General features: G+C 48.8%; 1 protein-coding gene across 1 annotated transcript in view; it reads left to right on the top strand.

Annotated features, from left to right (window-relative positions):
* The window catches only part of urm1 (ubiquitin related modifier 1), a 124138-nt gene that overhangs the window by 24995 nt on the left and 72138 nt on the right, over positions 1-27005 (top strand). The window contains exon 3 of the mRNA XM_072488703.1: positions 7343-7424. Within this exon, the coding sequence (XP_072344804.1) occupies positions 7343-7424 (82 nt within the window). The remainder of the gene's footprint in view (positions 1-7342; positions 7425-27005) is intronic.

Here is a 27005-nt window from a genome sequence, read left to right as displayed (position 1 = left end):
GAATTAAAAGATATAGAATGTTTTGATAGAATTCCTTTTGTATAGCAACTTTGTGAAACTATCAGTTTTGGGTTTTTTCATAGAATCATAGAATTTACAGTGAAAAGGGAGCCATTCAGCCCATCGAGTCTGCACCAGCCCGCGGAAAGAGCATCTTACTTAAGCCCATGCCTCCACTATATCCCTGTAACCCCACCTAACCTTTTTGGACACTAACAGGCAATTTAGCACGGCCAGTCCACCTAACCTGCACATCTTTGGACTGTGAGAGGAAACCGGAGCACCCGGAGGAAACCCACGCACACACGGGGAGAATGTGCGAACTCCAGACACTGACCCAAGGCCGGAATTGAACCGGGTCTCTGGAGCTGTGAGGCAGCAGTGCTAACCACTGTGCCACCGTGCTGCCCTAAAGCATTTTTTTCACTTTTCTCTTCCCCACCCCCCCCACCCCCCACACAGGCACTGCCCACTTTCCTTTATCTGTGATGTTCAGCGTGACTGCCAGCGGCACAATTATCCAGTGGAGGCACCATAGCAGAACCCGATTCTGTCCTTACTTGACCATAATAACTTGCCATTAATGTAGGAGAATGTCCCACGGCATTTTGCAGACAGTGAGGGAATTGAATGGAAGGCAAGCTTCGGAGAGGATGTGTTATATATCCTCCCTTTCCAATCACTAGATGGAAGGAACCTTGGTTAATTAAAAATATATATACATTGCATCATTCCTCGTCCCTCTCAGCTAGGGGTACGGAGACCAGGTGCAACTGTATCCCTGGGGTGCTAGATATCTCCACTAACTCAGGATGATAAACAAATAACAATACAGCACAGGAACAGGCCCTTTGGCCCTCCAAGTCTGCGCTGACTATGGTACCTGCCAAACTAAAACTGTATGCACTTACGGAATCCGTATCTTTACATTCCCACCCAATTCACATTTGTTGAGATGTCCCTTAAATTCCGCTATCGTACCTGCCCCCACCACCTCCCCAGGCAGTGTGTTCCATATATTTACCATCCTCTGTGTAGAAAAAAAAAACTTACCTCGCACATCTGTTCTAAACTTTTCCCCACGCTCTTTAAACCTATGTCCCCTAGTACTTGACTCGCCTACCCTAGGAAAGAGCATCTGGCTATCCACTCTGTCCATGCCACTCATAATACTGTAGACCTCTATCAGGTCGCCTCTCAACCTCTGTCGTTCTAGTGAGAACAGACCGATTTTATCTAACCTCTCCTCATGGCTAATGCCCTCCATACCAAGCCGCATCCAAGTAAACCACTTCTGTACCCTCTCCAAAGCATCCACATCCTTCTGGTAGTGTGGCAACCAGAATTGTACACAATATTCCAAATGAGGCATAACTACGGTCCTGCACAGCTGCAACATGACTTGCCAATTTTTATATTCAGTGCCCCTACCGATGAAGGCCAGCATGCTGTATGCCTTCTTGACCACCTTATCCATATGCGTTGCCACTTTCCGTGATCGGTGGACATGCGCGCCCAGATCTCTCTGCCTGTCAGTATTCGCAAGGGTTCTACCATTTATTGTGTAATTCCTACATACATGACCTTCCAAAGTGCATTACCTCACACTTGTCCGGATTAAACTCCGTCTGCCATTTCTCTGCCCAAGACTCCAACCAGTTTATATCCTGCTGTATCCTCTGACAATCCTCTTCACTATCCGCAACTCCACCAATTTTTGTGTCGTCTGCGAGGTCAGTTCTAGAACATCAGTTTGACCAAGGTGTGATAATTCTGGAAGCAATCAAACCAAGGGTTTGAACTTGGTCTTTGCTGCTAAATCTGCTGAGCCATTTGAGGAGCTGCTTGAGATCACAGCTACCCTAGCATAGGCCTCCATCAAGTGTTTGTTGATCACTGTAAATCCCGACACAACAAGCTCGCAGAGGGTGGCAACTGGACCAATAGACAGAAGCTAAAGTCAGCTGAAGTAGTTGTATCCCCCACTGAGCAGAGCCTGAGAGATCCCAGGGGCCTGCCATCAGAGGCTGGAGCAATGACTCAGACGTACTGTTCAGTTCCTGGATACCGGACCCCTGCCTGTCTCCACACAGCAGCAAAATGTGGACAACTGCCCTTTACATTGGTCATGCCATTTGTGAATCATGATTTACTGCCAGGTGGCAGACCTGTGCTGAAGGTGAAATGGCATGCTGCTTTGGCAGATGGTGTTTTGTACACTGCCCTCGCCACAGCAGGTGGTTAAAGTAATCAAGTCTTAGTATTGCAGATCATTCAGGAATTAGATTAGACATACATGCCCTCTGAATGTAGCTAGGTGCCAATTCATGTTTGCTAATGTGTGCAGTGGATTAACTTATCCCCTAGAAAAGAGAAGACGGAGGGACCACCAAGTTATGGTAGGGGGTAGTCATAGAGAGGAGACATCCACAGCACCCCAACTAGAGGCCGTGAGTATAAAATCGCCGTTTGGAAATCCATTGGGGATTCAGGCGAAACCTCTTTACCCAGAGGATGGTTAGAATGTGGAACTCGCTTCTACAAAGGAGTGGCTGAGGCAAATAGTGGATGTATGTAAGGAGGACATCTGCATTGTTGCCCCTCAGATACACATCCGAACGCAGCACGCCGCCAGTTTGCCCAAGGAGGTTGATGGCAAGCAGCTCTACCTCACCTTGGCCTTTCTCGACTCCTCTCTGTCACATGACTTGGCTGGCACATTGCTCCACTGGATGAGCAGAAATTTCTTCCAGTTAAGCCGTAGAAGGTCAAAAACCATCGTTTTTGGTCCCTGCCACCAACTCCATCCCAACACCCTGTATTTCTGTCGCACGGATTAACTTCCTGTGAAACATGATGGGACATTTTACTCTTGTTAAAGATTCTACATAAATACAAGTTGTTAAAACCAGGTAGGTTTCCAAGGGAGCCAAGAATAGAATCGTAGAATCACTACAGTGCAGAAGGAGGCCATTGGGCCCATCGAGTCTGCGCCGACCCTCTAAAAGGATACCCCACCTAGGGTCAGAAGGTCACGCTAATAATGTCGGTGGTTAGCACTGATGCCTCACAGCGCCAGGGACCCTGGTTTGATTCCAGCCTTGGGTGACTGTCTGTGTGGGGTTCGCACGTGTCTGCGTGGATTTCCTCCGGGTGCTCTAGTTTCCTCCTACAATCCGAAGATGTGCAGGTTAAGTGGATTGGTCATGCTAACTTTCCACATAGTGTCCAAGGAAGTGCAGGTTAGGTGGATAGGGTGGTGGAGTAGGTCTTGGTAGAATGCTCTTTCAGAGGGTCGGTACAGACTTAATGGGCTGAATGGCCTCCGACTGCACTATAGGAATTCTATGGTTCTAACGTTGGGAGAAGAGGGGTGGGAGCAGGCATACATACATAGAACATACAGTGCAGAAGGAGGCCATTCGGCCCATCGGGTCTGCACCGACCCACTTAAGCCCTCACTTCCACCCTATCCCCGTAACCCAACAACCCCTCCTAACCTTTTTTTGGACACTACGGGCAATTTATCATGGCCAATCCACCTAACCTGCACGTCTTTGGACTGTGGGAGGAAACGGAGCACCCGGAGGAAACCCACGCACACACTGGGAGAACGTGCAGACTCCGCACAAACTGTCCCAGCGGGGAATCGAACCTGGGACCCTGGCGCTGTGAAGCCACAGTGCTAGCCAATTGTGCTACCGTGCATGTGTGAAGTATAAACATCTACATGGGCCTAATAGATTAAATGGCCTGTATCTGTGCTGTAAATACTTTGTAATTATTGCCAGTGTTAGCGGGTGACTCCGGGGCGTGTTTTTCTGCCTACCTCATTCTTGCAAGTGTTTACTTTAACTGGAGTGAGGCCCAAATTGAAATGATGGACAGAGAGATATCTGACAGGCATTTTTTCCCCCATAAATTTAGAGTACCAATTCATTTTTTCCAATTAAGGGGCAATTTAGCGTGGCCAATCCACCTACTCTGCACATCTTTTGGGTTGTGGCGGCGAAACCCACGCAAACACAGGGAGAATGTGCAAACTTCGCACGGACAGTGACCCAGAGCCAGGATCGAACCTGGGACCTCGACGCCGTGAGGCAGCGGTGCTAACCATTTGCGCCACTGTGCTGCCCTGTATCTGACAGGCATTTGAAGTACCGTCCCACAGTTGTCACCAACATTCATTCCTAGGCCATGTTATTTTCTCCCAGGTTGGTCCCCCTCACGTCTGAAAGTAACCAGCCACCCTGGAGTCCAGTTTCACATGCAGTCTCCAGCATGGAGGGGTTGGGCCGAATGGCCTTTTTCAGCACCTTTTATCCGATGTAATCCCATGCACTTGAGGTGCTGAATGAATCATAGAATCATAGAATTTGCAGTGCAGAAGGAGGCCATTCGGCCCATCGAGTCTGCACCGGTTCTTGGAAAGAGCACCCTACCCAAGGTCAACACCTCCACCCTATCCCCATAACCCAGTAACCCTACCCACCAGTAAGGGCAATTTTAGCATGGCCAATCCACCGAACCTGCACATCTTTGGACTGCGGGAGGAAACCGGAGCACCCGGAGGAAACCCATGCACACACGGGGAGAACGTGCAGACTCCGCACAGACAGTGACCCAGCTGGGAATTGAACCTGGGACCCTGGAGCTGTGAAGCAATTGTGCTAACCGCAATGCTACCGTGCTGTCCTTGATTGAACTACGTTGGCAGTCTTATGATCCTTTTGTTCTTTTAAAGTGTTGGGATGTGTTCAATGCTGACTCGGCTATTATTATTGCCCATCCCTAGTTGTCCTATTAACGAGCTTGATTGGCCGTCTTTAAAAAAAGCTTTAGGAGTTACTCACAGACTCCAGTTAGGCATAGCAAGTCCCTTTGATTTGGCTTTTAACAAAAAGACTGCGCTTCATTTTTCCTGCAGGCTGCCAGTGTGCACGTTTTTAAAATGTACATTTAAAATACACAATTCTTTTGTTTTCCAAATAAGGGGCAATTTGGCGTGGCCAATCCACCTACACTGCACATCTTTTGGGTTGTGGGGGCGAGACCCAAGCAGACACAGGGGGAATGTGCACACGGACAGTGACCCAGAGCAAGGATCGAACCCGGGTCCTCGGCGCCATGAGGCAGCAGTGCTAACCACTGCGCCGCCGTGCCACCCACCTGGCAATGTACACTTAATGGATTTATTGAATTCAGTGGTCTGGTGGGACTTGAACTTGCAATCTCTGATTTGCTAGTTCAGTGCCATAACCTATCCCCATACTGTGGAAAGAGAAACCAGTTGGATAGTACCTTTTTGAGCCTTGGTGTTTCGGGAGTGAAGTATTGTCGATTGTGGGTCAAAGGTCGCTTTTACCTTCGTAGCGGACAGCCTCTGTCAGACTGCAGTCCTCAATCTATTTGTCCCGACAAGGGGTCAAGGGGATCAACTGCATTCTGTTGTCAGCCTATGAATCTGCAGTCGGGTCAAGCAGCCTTGTGTGTCTGCACTTCTAAGGCGGCACGGTAGCACAGTGCTTGGCACTGTTGCTTCACAGCTCCAGCACTGTTACTTCACAGATCCAGGGTCCCAGGTTCGGTTCCCGGCTTGGGTCACTGCCTGTGCAGAGTCTGCACGTTCTCCCTGCGTCAGTGGGGGTTTGCTCCGGTTCCCCCCCCCCCCCCCCCGGGTGCTCCGGTTCCCTCCGGGTGCTCCAGTTTCCTCCCACAAGTCCAACGATGTGCAGGTTAGGTGGATTGGTCGTGCTAAATTGCCCCTTAAGTGTCCAAAAAGGTTAGGTGGGGTTATTGTGCTACGGGGATGGGGTGGAAGTGTGGGCTTAAGTACTCTTTCCAAGGGCTGGTGCAGACTCGATGGACCGAATGGCCTCCTTCTGCACTGTAAATTCTATTATTCTCTACAATTGTGTATTGGACAGCCAAGATCAGCAACTGTCTGGAGCCTGGTACTGAGTGACCAGTCTAAATAAGTGGAGGAGGAGAGGGTGCTGTCAACAGTGGCCACTGTACTTAAACAGAAGAATAGGGAAGTAAGTTTTGCAAAAAAGCAGTTCCATATATGAATTAGAAGTGTATTACATTAAACATTAGGCTTTCTGTGCGTTTTGCCTCCATTACATTAAATGAACCACTGGGATGCTGATGCACTGTGAGGGTTTGGTCTGACGTGCGGCAGTGGTGCTGGCACTCTGAATTCGTACAGCTCCGCACAGCCCCTATTGGTAATAAAACCTTTAAACTGTTCATTTATCAAACATCGTGACTGGTTGGAAAAGCAGCAATGATCCTGATTTACGGCAGGGATTTTTATTCATTGAAGATTAATCTGTCTTGGTGATGTTCAAACTGTTGCTTAAGTACTCTTGAGTTTTCCATCTTATGTATTATTCACATGATGTTTAATTGAACTTGAACATGTTCCCCCGCCCCATCCCTACCCTGGGCATTCCCCGATGAAATGTTTAAACACACAAGTAAGAGCTGAGGGGGGGAGAGAAACAAGTAGGATTATTTGAATATTCTGTGTGAAAGGGCGGCACAGTGGTTAGCACTGCTGCCTCGCGGCGCCAAGGACCCGGGCTCGATCCCGGCCCCAGGTCACTGTCCGTGTAGAGTTTGCACATTCTCTCCATATCTGAGAAGGTCTCACCCCCAGAACCCAATGATGTGCAGCATAGATGGTTCGGTCAATCTAATTTCACCTTAATTGGGGAAAAAAGAATTGGGTACTCTAAATTAAAAAAAAAAAGAATGTTCTGTGTGACTCCTACAAAATCACTATCAAGAGTGATTCCTGGCAACATTCAAGGTTAAGTGCCTATTTCAAATGCTGTCAGTAAATATACTGTTCTTATTATATGTTTACACCATATCCATCTGCCATTTGGATAAATGATGATTTTCTTAATCAAAATGGTAAAGGTTTCTTTCACTTGGGGCACTGTAATGACTTGTCCAGTGGTGTTTCTCTTTGATCAGGGACTTTCTGTTCCCGTGATGCTATTTAGATTGCAATGGCTTCTGACTCTGTTCATTATCTGTCAAATGTTTAAAATAATCTTGAGTTTTTGTGCACTAGCTGCCCAGATTTTTCTATTCGAAAGTCTGGCTCACGTTATTTACTGGAGACGGCCTGTGTGAGTTTGTCACGGGGACTGTCGCACTTTTCCACCAGTGTTCACACTCGGCCTTTGTTAGACGGCGGAAAGAAATCCTTTTCATCCCTCATGCGCCCAAATTGTGAAAGGCAAGCAGCGACCGATTTAACAAATGTTGCAAGTGCGAGAAGTACAATCTTACCAACGCCAACCCGTTCTGCTTGAATTTTGTTTAGGGGATATTCGACAGCTCCTGGTATGGATCAAAAAGAACTTGCTCAAAGAGCGGCCAGAGCTTTTCATTCAAGGCGAGACTGTGTAAGTTGAAGTTCAGCTCCCTGTGTGGTGGGTAGGTACGCGCGCACTAGCACCCACACGTGGCTTCGTGAGTAGCCCAGCCACATAGGCCGGGCAGAGCCCGACTGGCCTCAACTCTGATATTTTATCCAGTTACTTGGTATTGGCTGGGGCAGGTTGGACCACACAATCGGCTTCAGCAACCACAGATAAGGCTGCATTATTCCCTGTTTATACTGTGCAGTGTTTGACAGGCTGTAGCTGCTGATGAGTCAGATCGGTGCTCAATGAAGAAGGATTGAATTTGAATTCCGAGGCCTGTGCTTGTTGACGCTGCCCAGTGTTGTCATTCTGATTCACACGGTTTATGGCCTATTCCGAATCACTGTTTTCTGACAGCCTTGGCTGGAAACCTGGGCTGATTGAGACACAAATCATCAACAGCCAATGAACCCCCTTCACCCTAGGGGTAGAAGTGAGGTAATGAAAACAGCCAAACACTGTGCTTTGGCATCAGTAGCCTCACCACCATCCCCGTGTCCAATCAGTGGTTTGTTTCGAAAGTGATTTTGTTTTTCAAGAGCAATTTCTGTCCACATGAGGCATCTCATTAAAGGAACGTTACATTGTTCAGGGTGAGGACGAATCAGCTGGGCTTTCCACCCACACTACTGACCATAAGGGTGTTGAGTACGGATCAGAAATTGGGCAAAATTTCCCACAGTTGAATAGCTGGCTGCTGCTGAATGATGGCCACTTGAGCAAGGTACTGTTGGGTCCTTTCACCTTGGACCCATCTCCCTTCGTTAGGCACCCCACTCGATAGAGAGGAGTCAACGCTGTCACTTGTGGACGCCAGTGGATTCCTGCCACAAAAATAAGGGGATTTCCAACAGAAATGATTATTCAGATGAACAATTGCCTTTGTGTTGCTGAAAAAAGAGACATGCTGTCAAAGCTTTACACCTTGCACTCATCAGGACAGATTCAAGAATGCCAAATTTCAAACGGAACAGCAATATACGTTGCATGTGTAGAGGAGTGCTGATTGGTTAGTAAGTCAGCTCTGATTTGATCGAGATGTCCCCATGGCAGATGCACCAAGGTGCTATGGTTCCCCCATACGTTTGTTTATTCAAAATATTCTGGACATATTCCTTTTGCCTGCAGAGGACAGGTCCCGACATAAGAATATATGTAGCTTCTAGCAAGCGTAAGTGAGCTATTATCTTAAATTTGTTGTTTGTGTCATTCTTTTGTTTTTAAATTTAGAGTATCCAATTCATTTTTTCTACTTAAGGGGCAATTTAGAGTGGCCAGTCCACCTAGTCTGCACATCTTTGGGTTGTGGGGGCGAAACCCACACAAACACGTGGAGAACATGCAAACTCCACAGGGACAGTGAGCCAGAGCCGGCATTGAACCTGGGACCACGGTACCGTGTTGTCCTCGGTTCTTCGTGTAACTCATAAAGCACTCGGGATTGTTCAGCAAAGGCTGCCCAATCACAGAATCACACATAACGTTAGGTATTATGTTCTGAGTTTAGCAGGCACAGGTTGGTTGATACGGTCAGTCAAACAATTGAGGGGGCGTACTGTTTGATCTGATCCGCCAGTCATTGGGGCAGATGCATTGACCTAGCCTCTGCAGGTAGAAGGAATATGTCCAGACATTGCACATTTTTTTGAATAAACAAAAGCATGGTAATAATGGCTCCCTGGTGCATTTGGCATGGCAACATCTTAACCAAATGGAGCCAGCTTGTGAACCATCCAACCCTTTTCTCGTGCAGTGCAAGTTGTTGTTCATTTTGAAATTGGGCATTCTTGCATCTGACCTTATGAGTGCAAAACAAAAAGCTTCGACACCATGAGTCGTTTGTCAGAAATGGAATGGAAAAATATTAATTACATTTTTCAAATTAAACCAGAGATCCCCTCTGAAAGACCATTGTCATCAGGGATGGTGTTAGTTGTGAAGGTGGTTGGGGGCTGGTTTACATAAGCTTTGTGTGTTTCCTGATTAATAATAATAATCTTTATTGTCACAAGTAGGCTTACATTAACACTGCAATAAAGTTACTGTGAAAAGCCCCTAGTCGCCACATTCCGGCGTCTATTCGATACACAGGGAGAATTCAGAATGTCCAATTCACCTAACAGCACGTCTTTCGGGACCTGTGGGAGGAAACCAGAGCACCCGGAGGAAACCCACGCAGACACGGGGAGAATGTGCAGACTCCACACAGACAGTGACCCAAGCCGGGAATCGAACCTGGGACCTTGGCGCTGTGAAGCAACTCACAGCCTTGCCAGTAATGTGTTGGCTCCTTCCCTCTTCATTGCCCGGTTAAGATTTTCGCACCTTCTTAAATAATAAGTCAGCAAGTTAACGTACCGATATTTTAAATACAAGAGTGGTGCTCTCTGCCGGCTCTTGCAGGTTACATGTACTGCACACTGTCACTTTTAGGGCTTCTGCAGTGTTTCGCTCCAGGAGCAGTTATGATCCCTGGGTTAAGAATAGCCTCCTGCAGTAAATCCCAATCTTTGCTTTTTAATCTGATTTTTAAAAAAATTTCCTTTATGAAATGTGGGTGTCACTGGCAAGGCCAGCATTTGTTATCCATCCCTAATTGCCCTTGGCCTGCAATGCCACTCAGAGGCTAAGAGTCAACCAAATTGCTGTGGGTCTGGAGTCACACGTAGGCCAGACCAGGTAGGATGGTAGATTTCCTTCTCTAAAGGGCATTAGTGAACCAGATGGGTGTTTAATGACAATCATTGATGGCTTCACAGTACTATTGCTGAGACTACTTTTCAATTCCAGATTTTATGAATTGAATTTCATTTCCACCAGCTGCCGTGATGGGGTTTAAACCCGTGTGCCCGGAGCATTAACCTGAGTGCCCAGGGCAATAACCTGGGCGCCCAGAGCAATAACCCGTGTGCCCGGAGCATTAACCTGGGCGCCCAGAGCAATAACCTGGGCGCCCAGAGATGTAACCTGGACGCCCACAGCATTAACCTGGGCCCCTCAAATATTTATCCAGTGAGATTACGACGAGGGCACGAGTCCCCAAAACCTTTGGTTGAATATTTATACTAATATATCCAGGAATTCCTAAAATGGAACAATGCTATAAACTCATTCCTGAAATCATTTGAGAACTTATGATGTATCAAACTATCGACACACCTACGTTCCGGAGCATGCCTTGGTTTGGACGTTGGGAAGTAGGAAACATACAACTTCTGATTGTTTGAATGTATCACCGAAACCGTGTTCCACAGAGGAGATTTTCAAAGTTTACTGCTTGAAAACCCCATGTGACGAATGTCACACTCCCCGGAGCCTCTGTACAATATCAGCACACTCCCCGGACCCCCTGTAAAATAGCAGCACACTCCCAGAGACCCCCCTGTAAAATATCAGCACACTGCCAGAGACCCCCCCTGTAAAATATCAGCACACTCCCAGAGACCCCCCTGTAAAATATCAGCAAACTCCCAGAGACCCCCTGTAAAATATCACCACACTCCCAGAGACCCCCCTGTAAAATGTCAGCACACTCCCAGAGACCCCCCTGTAAAATATCAGCACACTCCCAGAGATCCCCCTGTAAAATATCAGCACACTCCCAGAGACCCCTGTAAAATATCAGCATACTCCCCAGACCTTCTGTAAAATATCAGCACACTCCCAGAGACCCCCCCTGTAAAATATCAGCACACTCCCAGAGACCCCCCTGTAAAATATCAGCACACTCCCATAGACCCCTCTGTAAAATATCAGCACACTCCCATACACCCCTCAGTAAAATATCAGCACACTCCCTTAGACCCCTCTGTAAAATATCAGCACACTCCCAGAGACCCCCCTGTAAAATATCAGCACACTCGCAGAGACCCCCCTGTAAAATATAAGCACACTCCCATAGACCCCTCTGTAAAATATCAGCACACTCCCATACACCCCTCTGTAAAATATCAGCACACTCCCTTAGACCCCTCTGTAAAATGTCAGCACACTCCCAGAGACCCCCATTTAAAATATCAGCACACTCCCATAGAACCCTCTGTAAAATATCAGCACACTCCCAGAGGCACCCTGTAAAATATCAGCACACTCCCAGAGACCCCTGTAAAATATCAGCACACTCCCAGAGACACCCTGTAAAATATCAGCACACTCCCAGAGACCCCTGTAAAATATCAGCACACTCCCAGAGACCCCTGTAAAATATCAGCACACTCCCATAGAACCCTCTGTAAAATATCAGCACACTCCCAGAGGCACCCTGTAAAATATCAGCACACTCCCAGAGACCCCTATAAAATATCAGCACACTCCCAGAGACCCCTGTAAAATATCAGCACACTCCCATAGACCCCTCTGTAAAATATCAGCACAGTCCCATAGACCCCTCTGTAAAATATCAGCACACTCCCATGGACCGCTCTGTAAAATATCAGCACACTCCCAGAGACCCCTCTGTAAAATATCAGCACACTCCCCAGACCCTCTGTAAAATATCAGCACACTCCCAGAGACCCCTCTGTAAAATATAAGCACACTCCCAGAGACCCCTCTGTAAAATATCAGCACACTCCCATAGACCCCTCTGTAAAATATCAGCACACTCCCAGAGACTCCCCTGTAAAATATCAGCACACTCCCAGAGACCCCCCTGTAAAATATCAGCACACTCCCATAGACCCCCCTGTAAAATATCAGCACACTCCCAGAGACCCCCCTGTAAAATATCAGCACACTCCCAGAGACCCCCCTGTAAAATATCAGCACACTCCCAGAGACCCCTGTAAAATATCAGCATACTCCCCAGACCCTCTGTAAAATATCAGCACACTCCCAGAGACCCCCCCTGTAAAATATCAGCACACTCCCAGAGACCCCCCTGTAAAATATCAGCACACTCCCATAGACCCCTCTGTAAAATATCAGCACACTCCCAAACACCCCTCTGTAAAATATCAGCACACTCCCTTAGACCCCCCTGTAAAATATCAGCACACTCGCAGAGACCCCCCTGTAAAATATCAGCACACTCCCATAGACCCCTCTGTAAAATATCAGCACACCCCCATACACCCCTCTGCAAAATATCAGCACACTCCCAGAGAACCCTCTGTAAAATATCAGCACACTCCCAGAGGCACGCTGTAAAATATCAGCACACTCCCAGAGACCCCTGTAAAATATCAGCACACTCCCAGAGACACCCTGTAAAATATCAGCACACTCCCAGAGACCCCTGTAAAATATCAGCACACTCCCATAGACCCCCCTGTAAAATATCAGCACACTCCCATAGACTCCTCTGTAAAATATCAGCACACTCCCATGGACCGCTCTGTAAAATATCAGCACACTCCCAGAGACCCCTCTGTAAAATATCAGCACACTCCCCGGACCCTCTGTAAAATATCAGCACACTTCCAGAGACGCCTCTGTAAAATATAAGCACACTCCCAGAGACCCCTCTGTAAAATATCAGCACACTCCCATAGACCCCTCTGTAAAATATCAGCACACTCCCAGAGACTCCCCTGTAAAATATCAGCACACTCCCAGAGACCCCCCTGTAAAATATCAGCACACTCCCATAGACCCCCCTGTAAAATATCAGCACACTCCCAGAGACCCACCTGTAAAATATCAGCACACTCCCAGAGACCCCCCTGTAAAATATCAGCACACTCCCAGAGACCCCTCTGTAACATATCAGCACACTCCCCAGACCCTCTGTAAAATATCAGCACACTCCCCAGACCATCTGCAAAATATCAGCACACTCCCAGAGACCCCCCCTGTACAATATCAGCACACTCCCAGAGACCCCCCTGTAAAATATCAGCACACTCTCAGAGACCCCTCTGTAAAATATCAGCACACTCCCCAGACCCTCTGTAAAATATCAGCAGTCTCCCCAGACCCTCATAAAATATCAGCACACTCCCAGAGACCTCCCTGTAAAATATCAGCACACTCCCCAGACCCGCCTGCAAAATATCAGCACACTCCCAGAGACTCCCATGTAAAGTAGCAGCACACTCCCAGAGACACCCTGTAAAATATCAGCGCACTCCCAGAGACCGCCCTGTAAAATATCAGCGCACTCCCAGAGACCTCCCTGTAAAATATCAGCACACTCCCAGAGAACCCTCTGTAAAATATCAGCACACTCTCAGAGACCCCCTGTAAAATATCAGCACACTCCCCAGACCCCCTGTAAAATATCAGCACACTCCCCAGACCCTTTGTAAAATATCAGCACACTCCCAGAGACCCCTCTGTAAAATATCAGCACACTCCCCAGACCCTCTGTAAAATATCAGCACACTCCCATAGACCCCCATGTAAAATATCAGCACACTCCCAGAGACCCCCCTGTAAAATATCAGCGCACTCCCCAGACCCTCTGTAAAATATCAGCGCACTCCCTGGACCCTCTGTAAAATATCAGCACACTCCCAGAGACCCCTGTAAAATATCAGCACACTCCCAGAGACCTCCCTGTAAAATATCAGCACACTCCCCAGACCCTCTGTAAAATATCAGCGCACTCCCTGGACCCTCTGTAAAATATCAGCACACTCCCCGGACCCTCTGTAAAATATCAGCTTACTCCCCGGACCCTCTGTAAAATATCAGCACACTCCCAGAGACCCCCCCTGTAAAATATCAGCACACTCCCAGAGACCCCCCCTGTAAAATATCAGCACACTCCCAGCGACCCCCCTGTAAAATATCAGCAGACTCCCAGAGACCCCCTGTACAATATCAGCACACTCCCCAGACCCCCTGTAAAATATCAGCACACTCCCAGAGACCACCTGTAAAATATCAGCACACTCCCCAGACCGTCTGTAAAATATCAGCACACTCCCAGAGACCCCTCTGTAAAATATCAGCACACTCCCCAGACCCTCTGTAAAATATCAGCACACTCCCAGAGACCCCCATGTAAAATATCAGCACACTCCCAGAGACCCCGCTGTAAAATATCAGCACACTCCCAGAGACCCCCTGTAAAATATCAGCACACTCCCCAGACCCCCTGTAAAATATCAGCACACTCTCCGAGACCCCCTGTAAAATATCAGCACACTCCCAGAGACCCCTCTGTAAAATATCAGCACACTCCCCAGACCCTCTGTAAAATATCAGCACACTCCCATAGACCCCCATGTAAAATATCAGCACACTTCCATAGACCCCCATGTAAAATATCAGCACACTCCCAGAGACCCCCCTGTAAAATATCAGCACACTCCCCAGACCCCCTGTAAAATATCAGCACACTCCCTGGACCCTCTGTAAAATATCAGCACACTCCCAGAGACCCCTGTAAAATATCAGCACACTCCCAGAGACCTCCCTGTAAAATATCAGCACACTCCCCAGACCCTCTGTAAAATATCAGCGCTCTCCCTGGACCCTCTGTAAAATATCAGCACACTCCCCGGACCCTCTGTAACATATCAGCACACTCCCAGAGACACCCCTGTAAAATATCAGCACACTCCCCGGACCCTCTGTAAAACATCAGCACACTCCCCGGACCCTCTGTAAAATATCAGCACACTCCCAGAGATCCCACTGTAAAATATCAGCACACTCCCAGAGACCCCCCTGTAAAATATCAGCACACTCCCAGCGACCCCCTGTACAATATCAGCACACTCCCAGAGATCCCACTGTAAAATATCAGCACACTCCCAGAGACCCCCCTGTAAAATATCAGCACACTCCCAGCGACCCCCCTGTAAAATATCAGCAGACTCCCAGAGACCCCCTGTACAATATCAGCACACTCCCCAGACCGTCTGTAAAATATCAGCACACTCCCAGAGACCCCCCTGTAAAATATCAGCAGACTCCCAGAGACCCCCTGTACAATATCAGCACACTCCCAGAGATCCCACTGTAAAATATCAGCACACTCCCAGAGACCCCCCTGTAAAATATCAGCACACTCCCAGCGACCCCCCTGTAAAATATCAGCAGACTCCCAGAGACCCCCTGTACAATATCAGCACACTCCCCAGACCGTCTGTAAAATATCAGCACACTCCCAGAGACCCCTCTGTAAAATATCAGCACTCTCCCAGAAACCCCCCTGTACAATATCGGGACACTCCAAAGCCCCCCTTGGAAAATATCAGCACACACCCAGAGACCCCCCTGTAAAATATCAGCACACTCCCAGAGACCCCCCTGTAAAATATCAGCACACTCCCAGAGACCCCCCTGTAAAATATCAGCACACTCCCCAGACCCTCTGTAAAATATCAGCACACTCCCCAGACCCCCTGTAAAATATCAGCACACTCCCCAGACCCTTTGTAAAATATCAGCACACTCCCAGAGACCCCTCTGTAAAATATCAGCACACTCCCCAGACCCTCTGTAAAATATCAGCACACTCCCATAGACCCCCATGTAAAATATCAGCACACTCCCAGAGACCCCCCTGTAAAATATCAGCGCACTCCCCAGACCCTCTGTAAAATATCAGCGCACTCCCTGGACCCTCTGTAAAATATCAGCACACTCCCAGAGACCCCTGTAAAATATCAGCACACTCCCAGAGACCTCCCTGTAAAATATCAGCACACTCCCCAGACCCTCTGTAAAATATCAGCGCACTCCCTGGACCCTCTGTAAAATATCAGCACACTCCCCGGACCCTCTGTAAAATATCAGCATACTCCCCGGACCCTCTGTAAAATATCAGCACACTCCCAGAGACCCCCCCTGTAAAATATCAGCACACTCCCAGAGACCCCCCCTGTAAAATATCAGCACACTCCCAGCGACCCCCCCTGTAAAATATCAGCAGACTCCCAGAGACCCCCTGTACAATATCAGCACACTCCCCAGACCCCCTGTAAAATATCAGCACACTCCCAGAGACCACCTGTAAAATATCAGCACACTCCCCAGACCGTCTGTAAAATATCAGCACACTCCCAGAGACCCCTCTGTAAAATATCAGCACTCTCCCAGAGACCCCCCTGTACAATATCGGGACACTCCCAAAGACCCCCCTGGAAAATATCAGCACACACCCAGAGACCCCCCTGTAAAATATCAGCACACTCCCAGAGACCGCCCTGTAAAATATGAGCGCGCTCCCAGAGACCGGCCTGTAAAATATCAGCGCACTCCCAGAGACCCCCCTGTAAAATATCAGCACACTCCCCAGACCCTCTGTAAAATATCAGCACACTCCTCAGACCCCCTGTAAAATATCAGCACACTCCCCAGACCCTTTGTAAAATATCAGCACACTCCCAGAGACCCCTCTGTAAAATATCTGCACACTCCCCAGACCCTCTGTAAAATATCAGCACACTCCCATAGACCCCCAAGTAAAATATCAGCACACTCCCAGAGACCCCCCTGTAAAATATCAGCGCACTCCCCAGACCCTCTGTAAAATATCAGCGCACTCCCTGGACCCTCTGTAAAATATCAGCACACTCCCAGAGACCCCTGTAAAATATCAGCACACTCCCAGAGACCTCCCTGTAAAATATCAGCACACTCCCCAGACCCTCTGTAAAATATCAGCGCACTCCCTGGACCCTCTGTAAAATATCAGCACACTCCCCGGACCCTCTGTAAAATATCAGCATACTCCCCGGACCCACTGTAAAATATCAGCACACTCCCAGAGACCCCCCCTGTAAAATATCAGCACACTCCCAGCGACCCCCCTGTAAAATATCAGCAGACTCCCAGAGACCCCCTGTAAAATATCAGCACACTCCCAGAGACCACCTGTAAAATATCAGCACACTCCCAAGACCATCTGTAAAATATCAGCACACTCCCAGAGACCCCTCTGTAAAATATCAGCACTCTCCCAGAGACCCCCCTGTACAATATCGGGACACTCCCAAAGACCCCCCTAGAAAATATCAGCACACACCCAGAGACCCCCCTGTAAAATATCAACACACTCCCAGAAACCCCTGTAAAATATCAGCACACTCCCAGAGACACCCTGTAAAATATCAGCACACTCCCAGAGACCCCTGTAAAATATCAGCACACTCCCATCGACCCGTCTGTAAAATATCAGCACACTCCCATAGACCCCTCTGTAAAATATCAGCACACTCCCAGAGACCCCTGTAAAATATCAGCACACTCCCAGAGACCCCTGTAAAATATCAGCACACTCCCATGGACTGCTCTGTAAAATATCAGCACAGTCCCAGAGACCCCTCTGTAAAATATCAGCACACTCCCCGGACCCTCTGTAAAATATCAGTACACTCCCAGAGACCCCTCTGTAAAATATCAGCATACTCCCCGGACCCTCTGTAAAATATCAGCACACTCCCAGAGACCCCCCCTGTAAAATATCAGCACACTCCCGGCGACCCCCCTGTAAAATATCAGCAGACTCCCAGAGACCCCCTATACAATATCAGCACACTCCCCAGACCCCCTGTAAAATATCAGCACACTCCCAGAGACCACCTGTAAAATATCAGCACACTCCCCAGAGCGTCTGTAAAATATCAGCACACTCCCAGAGACCCCTCTGTAAAATATCAGCACTCTCCCAGAGACACCCCTGTACAATATTGGGACACTCCCAAAGACCCCCCTGGAAAATATCAGCACACACCCAGAGACCCCCCTGTAAAATATCAGCACACTTCCAGAGACCCCCCTGTAAAATATCAGCACACTCCCAGAGACCCCTCTGTAAAATATCAGCACACTCCCCAGACCATCTGTAAAATATCAGCACTCTCCCCGGACCCCCTGTAAAATATCAGCACACTCCCAGAGACCCCTCTGTAAAATATCAGCACACTCCCCAGACCCTCTGTAAAATATCAGCACACTCCCAGAGACCTCCCTGTAAAATATCAGCACACTCCCCAGACCCGCCTGTAAAATATCAGCACACTCCCAGAGACCCCCATGTAAAGTAGCAGCACACTCCCAGAGACACCCTGTAAAATATCAGCACACTCCCAGAGACCGCCCTGTAAAATATGAGCGCGCTCCCAGAGACCGCCCTGTAAAATATCAGCGCACTCCCAGAGACCCCCCTGTAAAATATCAGCACACTCCCCAGACCCTCTGTAAAATATCAGCACACTCCCAGAGACCCCTCTGTAAAATATCAGCACACTCCCCAGAGCCTCTGTAAAATATCAGCACACTCCCAGGGACCTCCCTGTAAAATATCAGCACACTCCCCAGACCCCCCTGAAAAATATCAGCACACTCCCAGAGACCCACATGAAAAGTAGCAGCACACTCCCAGAGACACCCTGTAAAATATCAGCACACTCCCAGAGACCGCCCTGTAAAATATCAGCGCACTCCCAGAGACCGCCCTGTAAAATATCAGCGCACTCCCAGAGACCTCCCTGTAAAATATCAGCACACTCCCAGAGAACCCTCTGTAAAATATCAGCACACACTCAGAGACCCCCTGTAAAATATCAGCACACTCCACAGACCCCCTGTAAAATATCAGCACACTCCCCAGACCCTCTGTAAAATATCAGCACACTCCCAGAGACCCCTCTGTAAAATATCAGCACACTCCCCAGACCCTCTGTAAAATATCAGCACACTCCCAGAGACACCCATGTAAAATATCAGCACACTCCCAGAGACCCCGCTGTAAAATATCAGCACACTCCCTGAGACCCCCTGTAAAATATCAGCACACTCCCCAGACCCCTAGACCCCCATGTAAAATATCAGCACACTCCCAGAGACCCCCCTGTAAAATATCAGCACACTCCCCAGACCCTCTGTAAAATATCAGCACCCTCCCATAGACCCCTTGACCCCCATGTAAAATATCTGCACACTCCCAGAGGCCCCCCTGTAAAATATCAGCACACTCCCCAGACCCTCTGTAAAATATCAGCACACTCCCCGGACCCCCTTGTAAAATATCAGCACACTCCCAGAGACCCCCCCTGTAAAATATCAGCACACTCCCAGAGACCCTCCTGTAAAATATCAGCACATTCCCAGAGATACCACTGTAAAATATCAACACACTCCCAGAGACCCCCCTGTTAAATATCAGCACACTCCCCGGAACCTCTGTAAAATATCAGCACACTCCCATAGACCCCCCTGTAAAATATTGGCACACTCCCAGGGACCCGCTGTAAAATATCAACACAATCCCAGAGACCCCTCCGTAAAATATCAACACACTCCCAGAGATCCCCCTGTAAAATATCAGCACACTCCCAGAGACCTCCCCCTGTAAAATATCAGCATACTCCCAGAGACTGCCCTGTACAATATCAGCACACTCCCCGGACCCCCCTGTAAAATATCAGCACTCTCCCAGAATCCCCCCTGTAAAATATCAGCACACTCCCAGAGACCCCCCTGTAAAATATCAGCACACTCCCCACACCCTCTGTAAAATATCAGCACCCTCCCATAGACCCCTTGACCCCCCTGTAAAATATCAGCACACTCCCAGAGACCCCCCTGTAAAATATCAGCACACTCCCCAGACCCTCTGTAAAATATCAGCACACTCCCCGGACCCCCTTGTAAAATATCGGCACACTCCCAGAGACCCCCCCTGTAAAATATCAGCACACTCCCAGAGACCCTCCTGTAAAATATCAGCACATTCCCAGAGATACCACTGTAAAATATCAACACACTCCCAGAGACCCCCCTGTTAAATATCAGCACACTCCCCGGACCCTCTGTAAAATATCAGCACACTCCCAGAGACCTCCCCCTGTAAAATATTGGCACACTCCCAGGGACCCACTGTAAAATATCAACACAATCCCAGAGACCCCTCTGTAAAATATCAGCACACTCCCAGAGACCTCCCCCTGTAAAATATCAGCACACTCCCAGAGACTGCCCTGTACAATATCAGCACACTCCCCGGACCCCCCTGTAAAATATCAGCACTCTCCCAGAATCCCCCCTGTAAAATATCAGCACACTCCCAGAGACCCCCCTGTAAAATATCAGCACACTCCCCACACCCTCTGTAAAATATCAGCACCCTCCCATAGACCCCTTGACCCCCCTGTAAAATATCAGCACACTCCCAGAGACCCCCCTGTAAAATATCAGCACACTCCCCAGACCCTCTGTAAAATATCAGCACACTCCCCGGACCCCCTTGTAAAATATCAGCACACTCCCAGAGACCCCCCTGTTAAATATCAGCACATTCCCCGGACCCTCTGTAAAATATCAGCACACTCCCATAGACCCCCCTGTAAAATATTGGCACACTCCCAGGGACCCGCTGTAAAATATCAACACAATCCCAGAGACCCCTCCGTAAAATATCAACACACTCCCAGAGATCCCCCTGTAAAATATCAGCACACTCCCAGAGACCTCCCCCTGTAAAATATTGGCACACTCCCAGGGACCCACTGTAAAATATCAACACAATCCCAGAGACCCCTCTGTAAAATATCAGCACACTCCCAGAGACCTCCCCCTGTAAAATATCAGCACACTCCCAGAGACTGCCCTGTACAATATCAGCACACTCCCCGGACCCCCCTGTAAAATATCAGCACTCTCCCAGAATCCCCCCTGTAAAATATCAGCACACTCCCAGAGACCCCCCTGTAAAATATCAGCACACTCCCAGAAACCCCCCTGTAAAATATCAGCACACTCCCAGAGATCCCCCTGTAAAATATCAACAGACACCCAGAGACCTCCCTGTAAAATATCAGCTCACTCCCAGAGACCCCCCTGTAAAATATAAGCACACTCCCAGAGACACCCTGTAAAATATCAGCACACTCCCAGAGAGCACCCCTGTAAAATATCAACACACTCCCAGAGATCCCCCTGTAAAATATCAGCACACTCCCAGAGAGCCCCCTGTAAAATATCAGCACACTCCCAGAGACCCCCCCTGTAAAATATCAGCACACTCCCAGAGACCCCCCCTGTAAAATATCAGCCCACTCCCAGAGACCCCCCTGTAAAATATCAACACTCCCAGAGACCTCCCTATAAAATATCAGCACACTCCCAGAGACCCCCCCCCTGTAAAATATCAGCACACTCCAAGAGACCCCCCTGTAAAATATCAGCACACTCCCAGAGACACCCTGTAAATTTTCAACACACTCCCAGAGACACCCTGTAAAATATCAGCACACTCCCATAGACCCCTCTGTAAAATATCCGCCCACTCCCAGAGACCCCCCTGTAAAATATCAGCACACTCCCCGGACCCTCTGTAAAATATCAGCAAACTCCCAGACACCCCTCTATAAAATATCAGCACACTCCCAGAGACCCCCCTGTAAAATATCAGCACACTCCCAGAGACACCCCCCTGTAAAATATCAGCACACTCCCCGAACCCCCATGTAATATATCAGCACACTCCCAGAGACCCCCCTGTAAAATATCAGCACACTCCCAGAGACCCCCCTGTAAAATATCAGCACACTCCCAGAGACACCCTGTGAAATATCAGCACACTCCCAGAGACCCCCCTGTAAAATATCAACACACTCCCAGAGACCTCCCTGTAAAATATCAGCACACTCCCAGAGACCGCCCCCCCTGTAAAATATCAGCACACGCCCAGAGATCCCCCTGTAAAATATCAACACACGCCCAGAGACAACCTGTAAAATATCGGCACACTCCCAGAGACACCCTGTAAAATATCAGCACACTCCCAGAGACCCCCCTGTAAAATATCAGCACACTCCCAGAGACACCCTGTAAAATATCAACACACTCCCAGAGACACCCTGTAAAATATCAGCACACTCCCTGAGACCCCTGTAAAATATCAGCACACTCCCAGAGGCACCCTGTAAAATATCAACACACTCCCAGAGACACCCTGTAAAATATCAGCACACTCCCAGAGACCCCTGTAAAATATGAACACACTCCCAGAGACACCCTGTAAAATATGAGCACACTCCCAGAGACCCGCCTGTAAAATATCAACACAATCCCAGAGCCCCCTCTGTAAAATATCAGCACGCTCGCAGAGACCTCCCCCTGTAAAATATCAGCACAATCCCAGAGACCCTCCCGTAAAATATCAGCACACTCCCAGAGACTGCCCTGTACAATATCAGCACACTCCCCGGACCCCCTTGTAAAATATCAGCACTCTCCCAGAATCCCCCCTGTAAAATATCAGCTCACTCCCAGAGACCCCCCTGTAAAATATCAGCACACTCCCACAGACCCCCTGTAAAATATCAGCACACTCCCAGAGACCCCCCTGTTAAATATCAGCACACTCCCAGAGACCCCCCTGTAAAATATCAGCACACTCCCAGAGACCCCCCCTGTAAAATATCAGCACACAACCAGAGACCCCCCTGTAAATTATCAGCACACTCCCAGAGACCCCCCCTGTAAAATATCAGCACACTCCCAGAGACCCCCCTGTAAAATATCAACACTCCCAGAGACCTCCCTGTAAAATATCAGCACACTCCCAGAGACCACCCCCCCCTGTAAAATATCAGCACACTCCCAGAGACCACCCCCCCCTGTAAAATATCAGCACACTCCCAGAGACCCCCCTGTTAAATATCAACACTCCCAGAGACCTCCCTGTAAAATATCAGCACACTCCCAGAGACCCCCCTGTAAAATATCAACACTCCCAGAGACCTCCCTGTAAATTATCAGCACACTCCCAGAGACCACCCCCACCTGTAAAATATCAGCACACTCCCAGAGACCACCCCCCCCTGTAAAATATCAGCACACTCCCAGAGACCCCCCTGTTAAATATCAACACTCCCAGAGACGTCCCTGTAAAATATCAGCACACTCCCAGAGACCCCCCTGTAAAATATCAACACTCCCAGAGACATCCCTGTAAAATATCAGCACACTCCCAGAGACCACCCCCCCCTGTAAAATATCAGCACACTCCCAGAGACACCCTGTAAAATATCGGCACACTCCCAGAGACCCCCCCTGTAAAATATCAGCACACTCCCAGAGACCCCCCTGTAAAATATCAGCACACTCCCAGAGACCCCCCCTGTAAAATATCAGCACACTCCCAGAGACACCCCTGTAAAATATCAACATAATCCCAGAGACCGCCCTGTAAAATATCAGCACACTCCCAGAGACTCCCCTGTAAAATATCAGCACACTCCCAGAGACACCCCTCTAAAATATCAGCACACTCCCAGAGACTGCCCTGTACAATATCAGCACACTCCCCGGACCCTCCTGTAAAATATCAGCGCCCTCCCAGAGACCACCCCCCCCTGTAAAATATCAGCACACTCCCAGAGACCCCCCTGTTAAATATCAACACTCCCAGAGACCTCCCTGTAAAATATCAGCACACTCCCAGAGACCACCCCCCCCCTGTAAAATATCAGCACACTCCCAGAGACCCCCCTGTTAAATATCAACACTCCCAGAGACCTCCCTGTAAAATATCAGCACACTCCCAGAGACCACCCCCCCCTGTAAATTATCAGCACACTCCCAGAGACCCCCCTGTAAAATATCAACACTCCCAGGGACCTCCCTGTAAAATATCAGCACACTCCCAGAGACCACCCCCCCCTGTAAAATATCAGCACACTCCCAGAGACACCCTGTAAAATATCAACACACTCCCAGAGACCCCCCTGTAAAATATCAGCACACTCCCATTGACTCCCCTCTAAAATATCAGCACACTCCCAGAGACACCCTGTAAAATATCAGCACACTCCCAGAGACACCCCTCTAAAATATCAGCACACTCCCAGAGACACCCCTGTAAAATATCAGCACACTCCCATAGACCCCTCTGTAAAATATCAGCCCACTCCCAGAGACCCCCCTGTAAAATATCAGCACACTCCCCGGACCCTCCTGTAAAATATCAGCACACTCCCAGAGACCCTCCTGTAAAATATCAGCATTCTCCCAGAAACCCCCCCTGTAAAATATCAGCACACTCCCAGAGACCCCCCTGTAAAATATCAGCACACTCCCAGAGACCCCCCTGTAAAATATCAGCACACTCCCAGAGACCCCCCCCTGTAAAATATCAGCACACACCCAGAGACCCCCCTGTAAATTATCAGCACACTCCCAGAGACCCCCCCTGTAAAATATCAGCACACTCCCAGAGACCCCCCTGTAAAATATCAACACTCCCAGAGACCTCCCTGTAAAATATCAGCACACTCCCAGAGACCACCCCCCCTTGTAAAATATCAGCACACTCCCAGAGACCACCCCCCCCTGTAAATTATCAGCACACTCCCAGAGACCCCCCTGTAAAATATCAACACTCCCAGAGACCTCCCTGTAAAATATCAGCACACTCCCAGAGACCACCCCCCCTGTAAAATATCAGCACACTCCCAGAGACACCCTGTAAAATATCGGCACACTCCCAGAGACCCCCCCTGTAAAATATCAGCACACTCCCAGAGACACCCCTGTAAAATATCAGCACACTCCCAGAGACACCCCTCTAAAATATCAGCACACTCCCAGAGACACCCCTGTAAAATATCAGCACACTCCCATAGACCCCTCTGTAAAATATCAGCCCACTCCCAGAGACCCCCCTGTAAAATATCAGCACACTCCCCGGACCCTCCTGTAAAATATCAGCACACTCCCAGAGACCCTCCTGTAAAATATCAGCATTCTCCCAGAAACCCCCCCTGTAAAATATCAGCACACTCCCAGAGACCCCCCTGTAAAATATCAGCACACTCCCAGAGACCCCCCTGTAAAATATCAGCACACTCCCAGAGACCCCCCTGTAAAATATCAACACACTCCCAGAGACCTCCCTGTAAAATATCAGCGCACTCCCAGAGACCCCCCTGTAAAATATCAGCACACTCCCAGAAACCCCCCTGTAAAATATCAGCACACTCCCAGAGACCCCCCTGTAAAATATCAGCACACTCCCCGGACCCTCGGTAAAATATCAGCACACTCCCAGAGACCCCTCTGTAAAATATCAGCACACTCCCAGAGACCCCCCTGTAAAATATCAGCACACTCACAGAGACCCCCCCTGTAAAATATCAGCACACTCCCCGGACTCCCTTGTAAAAATCAGCACGCTCCCAGAGACCCCCCTGTAAAATATCAGCACACTCCCCGGACCCCCTTGTAAAATATCAGCACACTCCCAGAGACCCCCCTGTAAAATATCAGCACACTCCCCGGACCCCGTTGTAAATTATCAGCACACTCCCAGAGACTCCCCTGTAAAATATCAGCACACTCCCAGAGACCCTCCTGTCGAATATCAGCACTCTCCCAGAAACCCCCCCTGTAAAATATCAGCACACTCCCAGAGACCCCCCTGGAAAATATCAGCACACTCCCAGAGACCCCCCTGTAAAATATCAGCTCACTCCCAGAGACCCCCTTGTAAAATATCAACACACTCCCAGAGACCTCCCTGTAAAATATCAGCACACTCCCAGGGACCCCCCTGTAAAATATCAGCGCACTCCCAGAGATCCCCCTGTAAAATATCAACACACGCCCAGAGACCTCCCTGTAAAATATCAGCTCACTCCCAGAGACCCCCCTGTAAAATATCAGCTCACTCCCAGAGACCCCCCTGTAAAATATCAGCACACTCCCAGCGACACCCTGTAAAATATCAGCACACTCCCAGAGACCCCCCTGTAAAATATCAACACACTCCCAGAGACCTCCCTGTAAAATATCAGCACACTCCTAGAGACCCCTCCCCTGTAAAATATCAGCACACTCCCAGAGATCCCCCTGTAAAATATCAACACACTCCCAGAGACACCCTGTAAAATATCGGCACACTCCCAGAGACACCCTGTAAAATATCAGCACACTCCCAGAGACCCCCCTATAAAATATCAGCACACTCCCAGAGACACCCTGTAAAATATCAACACAATCCCAGAGACCCCTCTGTAAAATATCAGCACACTCCCAGAGACACCCTGTAAAATATCAACACACTCCCAGAGACACCCTGTAAAATATCAGCACACTCCCAGAGACCCCTGTAAAATATCAGCACACTCCCAGAGACACCCTTTAAATATAAACACACTCCCAGAGACACCCGGTAAAATATCAGCACACTCACAGAGACCCCTGTAAAATATGAACACACTCCCAGAGACACCCTGTAAAATATCAACACAATCCCAGAGACCCCTCTGTAAAATATCAGCAGACTCCCAGAGACCTCCCCCTGTAAAATATCAGCACAATCCCCGAGACCCTCCCGTAAAATATCAGCACACTCCCAGAGACTGCCCTGTACAATATCAGCACACTCCCCGGACCCCCCTGTAAAATATCAGCACTCTCCCAGAATCCCCCCTGTAAAATATCAGCTCACTCCCAGAGACCCCCCTGTAAAATATCAGCACACTCCCAGAGACACCCTGTAAAATATCAGCACACTCCCAGAGACCCCCCTGTAAAATATCAACACACTCCCAGAGATCCCCCTGTAAAATATCAGCACACTCCCAGAGACCCCCCTGTAAAATATCAGCACACTCCAAGACACCCACACTGTAAAATATCAGCACACTCCCAGAG

Source organism: Scyliorhinus torazame, chromosome 22 (assembly GCF_047496885.1).
Source record: "Scyliorhinus torazame isolate Kashiwa2021f chromosome 22, sScyTor2.1, whole genome shotgun sequence".
Lineage (NCBI taxonomy): Eukaryota > Metazoa > Chordata > Chondrichthyes > Carcharhiniformes > Scyliorhinidae > Scyliorhinus > Scyliorhinus torazame.
This window is presented reverse-complemented; position numbering and strand designations above follow the sequence as displayed.